Genomic DNA, 5041 nt, shown 5'->3' with positions numbered 1-5041 from the left:
CGAAAGACGTTGGGGCTACCGGCGGCACTTTTAACGACTCTCTGGGTCCAGGTCCCTTTGCTTGAGTCGGGGACTGGTTTCCAAAAGGAACCTTGCTCTGACAAAACATCACCAATTGTGTCCTTCTCCGGTCTTCCCCCCTCTTCTCCGCTTCTGCATCTCGTCCCAATCTCTCCATAATTGTCTCTTTTCTTGTTCTTTATCGCCCCTCACAGACTCACCCCACCTCGACGCCTCTGGTGGTGGACTGTTTCGGTGTGTTTCCCATCCTCGTGGAACAAAGGAAGTTCGACTGCCAAGACGTGCCATCGTCTCGTTTTCAACCCAAAGCCTGGTGTTGTCCGAGGAAATCTCCTTTCGTTGACTGGATAATCAAGGATCACCGGTTACCGACATCGACTGTTTCTGGAGACGGCCAACAACCATAACTACCTACCTTGACCACGCACCGACCAACCTTACACCGCAGGAGTCCCCTCGGGCCTGTCCTGCTCTCGCTTCTCGTCATTCGCCTATCGACCTCGATACGTTTCTACATCTGTCGTGGGAATCTCTTGATCTCTGCGTCATCTTGGCCGCCGTCGTCCGATCTGGGCACCACAGCTACAGTACAGTAGGGAAGGGCAGGGCACCGACTACACTAACTGTTACTCTCGGAGTGCTTCCCTGCCTGAGCCTGAACTAGTGACGGAGATCTGGACCGGGGCCTCTTATTAACCACCAAACCCCGGACAATACAATAACCAAAAAACTAATCCTGCTACAAGCACCGACTAAGCTTGACCCCTCCCTCACGTGGTCTTGGCTTTCACCGACCGGCATTAGGTATCCAGAGCAGGTTGCCGTCATTCCGCTGCCACACACAGATACATACTGTCGTCCAACTCGACTCATTACAGCGCTCGGGCTCCCACGCTCTGTCACACTCTGTCCGACCTTTCTCACGACTCGACTCGGCTTGTGTTCTCTTCATCTACACTCGCTGCCAGCTCCTAGCAACTCGCTCAATTGAGGATCCTCTCGGCTCGCCCTCAACCCTGGGCCGCCCCACGTCATCATGACAGACCGGTATCGCGGCTACTCGTCTTCTGGACGAGCTGCTACTTTCTCAAACCCCGCGAGATCCTCGATGCCCTCCAGTATCGGGTACACTTCTTTGTACGCCGGGGACATGCATGTTATGCCGGCTTCCACCCGCCAACAACCCTCGACGACACCTCGAGGATATGTGACGACAACGTCCACGGCCCCGGCTCCTAGCACCACCACCCGAACCTATGCTGTTACCCAAGATCCTCGCTCACACAGGCCAACCACTCGAGATGTCACTCGCTCACATCGATCCTCGACTCTCGACTCAGCCAGCCGGCCTCCGGTCATTGTCATGACCACTCAGCAGAAGGACCGACCTAACGGTGCCACATCTCAATCTTCTAATGCTCGTTCCGGTAGTCCCATTCGAGACGAATACCGGTCCAGCGAGGGGCAGTTCTACACCCAGCCTGCCTCATCCATACGTTCACGCGGCACAACTCACTCCTACGCCGACCAAGCAGGGGGCGACGAGTATGCTCGCACTAGAGATCGAAGCGACAGCTTGGTACACGATGACCCCTACCGTGGCTCTCGCCAATCCGCCATCTACCACACCAATCCCCGGCACAGCTCCAGCACCGTTGACTATGGAGACGATGGTTACCAGTACACCAATGCTGGCGAGCTGGTTCGCTATGATCTCGACCATTCAGGCCCACCCCGGTCACGAAGACGGGAGAGCCTCGACCGCGGGTACTATCGCCCCAATATTAACTACAACGCTGATCAGCGGACACTCAACGTTGATACTAGCCCTGACTTGAACCGCAACTACATAACCACCAACTCGACTAGCTCTTCCAGCAATCGACAATACGAAAATCGAGGAGGACCACCCCCTAGCACCCGAGGATTCGACAAGATCCGCGGGTACGACGCTTCCCGAGACGTCCTCCCAGCTTCTCCCCTTCCCCTGGACCCTAGTGTTACCAAACTGGAGTCTCCTGCTGTGGCGACTACCGAGGTGACTCGACGTCCCCGTCCGGTGTCCCTGTATCAGGAGGGTCCGCCAAGGTCTACGCATCATGATGATTACTACCGCAGCCGCGAAGATGAGAGGAAAATGCGAGAGTTCCGTGACCATAACGACTCTGAGCGCACCTACGAAACTGAGCGCACTTATGAAGTCCCATACTTTCACGATGACAGGGTCACCACTCGCGGCTTTGGTATTCGAACTGACTCTGATGACTTTGATGATCGGCGAGACCGTCGTCAAGAGCCAAAGAAGCGCTCCGACGAGGAATTGCCCCGTGAGTCCGAGTATGACCGTGATGATCGACGCAGAAGCAAGGTCGAGTCCAAGGACAGCCGCCGGGAAAGGCGTGAGAGCAAGAGGGGAAGCGATGATGATGAGAAGGAGCGTACCCGATTCCGAGACAAGGTGGCCACTGGCTTGGGTATTGCTGCAACTGCTGTTGGACTTGTGCCTTCCATCAAGGATGACGACAAGCGAGAGAAGGAATCAAGCAGGCGCAAGGGCTCAGACGACGAGCGCGACCGTGAGCGCAAGCGTGAACGGCGGAGAAGTTCAGCGACCCGCGAACGTCCGCGAGTATCAGAGCGAAGCCGATCGAGGCCCCGGGACTACGACCGTGACAACAATGAGACAAGCCGCCGAAACGCTGATCCCCGCAAGAGCAGCGAGGCAGTCATCTCATCCTCTGACTCTGATGAAGCAAAGAAACCGACAAGACGACATCGCAGCTCGAGTGCGTTCAACCCCAATGATGCCTCGGAGCTGAGACAGCTCAAGGATCAACTTGCCGCCTTGAAGACTACGGAAAAGGAGAAGGAGAAGGAGACACCAGTTATGATCGAGACCAGAACTCGTTCTTCCTCACCTACAAGGGAACCGAGGAGTATTCCGGAAGCAAAGTCTTCCAAGGACCTTCGAGCCTCGCCCAATTCCAGGTTATCATCTTCTCCCAAGGAGGAGACTCGCGGGCGCGAGACTCAACAGTCCCCTCCCGAGGAGAAGCAAGTGCGCGTTGTATCACCTCCCCGCGAGAAGAAGGACGAGAAGCCACTCAAGGGCATCTTGAAACAGCCCAAGGTCAGCTTCCCGGAGGAGCCAAACCCCATCCGTGAGGGTGTTGCACCTCACAAGGAGGACAAGAAGGCAAGAGAAGCACCCCCAGGCGCAAAGTGGACCAAGATCAGCCGCAAGGTGGTCAACCCTGAAGCCTTGACTATTGGCAAGGAGAGGTTCGAGGTCAGGGATGACTTTGTTATTGTCCTGCGTGTCCTTAGCAAGGAGGAAATCCAAGCATACGCGTCTGCGACGCAGGTTTTGCGAGGTAAGCTGAGCCGCCAAGATATATATACGCCTTTTCATATGGATACTGACTTTGGGGCTTAGAACGACGACGCCGTGATGAAGACGACGAAGATCGTGACCGTGGTGATGATGAAGATAGACGCAAGCATCACCGCCATCGCCGTCACAGAGACGATGAAGAGGATTGGGATGACAAGGACCGAGATCGCGAACGACGTCGACGACACAGAGACGATGATGACTATGATTCCCGGTCGAGGGACCAAGATCACCACCATCACCACCATCGATCCCACCGAGACCGCGATCCGGTCCTTGAAGCTTAACGCGAGAACATGAGCCAGTTTCCATTTTGTTTAACATATGATGACGTTTTTAAGCGTTGCATAGAATGATTTATACGGTCGTTTATACATCAGATGTTGGCATATATAACTATCAACGAAGCAAGAAAGCAAAAACAAGCAAGCATGTTGGGCGGCTTAGCGAAAGCATTTTTCGGATATAAAGAATAACCAAATAAAAATTGGGTTACGGACCGTTCCTGAATTTTGGTCATGCGGTCTCTAAGCAGCGTTGCATTGCATTGTGTTGATGGGAAGTGCTCGCAGATGATATGATGGAGCTGGAGGTTTCTTTCCTTTGACGGGCGTTGGGTTTCAATGGAACGGCCCGAAGCTGTCTTTTTGAGTTTGAAGCTTGAGGGAAACGGTTAGCGGATTGGATGACACGTCACGATTGAGGCCGTAACGTTGTGTTTGGCGCTGGCGCTTGTGGTGGCAAATGGGTGATGGCCAAGATGCCCGTGGAGAAATGTGGGTGATGGTGTTGGAGATATCTCGACATGATAGAACAGAAGATTCAACCATCGACTCAAGAGATTGATATTGGCTATAAAGCGTGTGTCCTTGATGGCCCATATTTAGTCGTCAACATGTAGTTGTCGTTAACCTACCGGCTGCTCAACATCAGTGGTTCCCATGCTCATAGGTGTGGCAAGCAGATTGGTGAATAGAGAACCAATAGTGACCCTTCTTGGCAAGTCGAAGGTCAAAGCAACCAGTACCACTCTACAACATGTCTACATCCATCTTAGTAACTCTCAAGGGGCTTGTCACATTGTTGAAAGGTATCAGTGACAGTGACTAGCAGAACAGCCTCTCCGGACTAGTCACTCTGGACTGCCACAGCCAACACAACCAACAAACATCGACCCCGTTCCAGACTTGGCCTCAAACTGATGGAGGGCCGAGATATCGCCTAAAAGATACTCAGGGTTGCAGTACTAGCCCATCTCAGTGACGGGAATGCAAGCAAACATCCGTCCATCCAACGCCCATCACCTCAAGCTTTCCCCAGTAAGCTTGGAGCTCCGCCATTCCTCAGACACACACTTGCCCAAACCTTGGACAGGCCGATATTGGTTACCATGTCGTACGGCGTATCTCTGCGTGGACTTGGCGGCCTGGGCAACGTCCTGGAGTAACGCCGCCGCCCGCAGGTTGCCTGCCTTGCAGTATAAACGTCGCGAAACGTGGTGGACGATGCGCCGCTCTCGGACTCGGGCACCAGAATTAGGAGGGCGCATGTAGCCGTCATATGACCTTTTCATCATGAGACGGGCGAGTACAGCCTCCATTCCTGAAGAGACTGTGTCTGAAACCT

At 53.9% G+C, this 5041-nt stretch overlaps 1 protein-coding gene across 1 annotated transcript; it reads left to right on the top strand.

The window, feature by feature from the left end:
- Positions 1–1057: 1057 nt before the first annotated feature.
- LRP88_05141 (uncharacterized protein) lies at positions 1058–3702 on the top strand (the record flags this gene model as incomplete). The annotated part of the gene is made up of 2 exons (XM_083241702.1): positions 1058–3395; positions 3458–3702. The coding sequence occupies 2 exons, from the start codon at positions 1058–1060 to the stop codon at positions 3700–3702; spliced, it is 2583 nt and encodes an 860-aa protein (XP_083102850.1).
- Positions 3703–5041: the final 1339 nt, after the last annotated feature.

Source organism: Fusarium phalaenopsidis, assembly GCF_050370095.1.
Source record: "Fusarium phalaenopsidis strain FUZ10S chromosome Unknown contig_32292, whole genome shotgun sequence".
Lineage (NCBI taxonomy): Eukaryota > Fungi > Ascomycota > Sordariomycetes > Hypocreales > Nectriaceae > Fusarium > Fusarium phalaenopsidis.
Note: the sequence above shows the minus strand (reverse complement) of the source record. Positions and strands in the feature narration are given on the sequence as shown.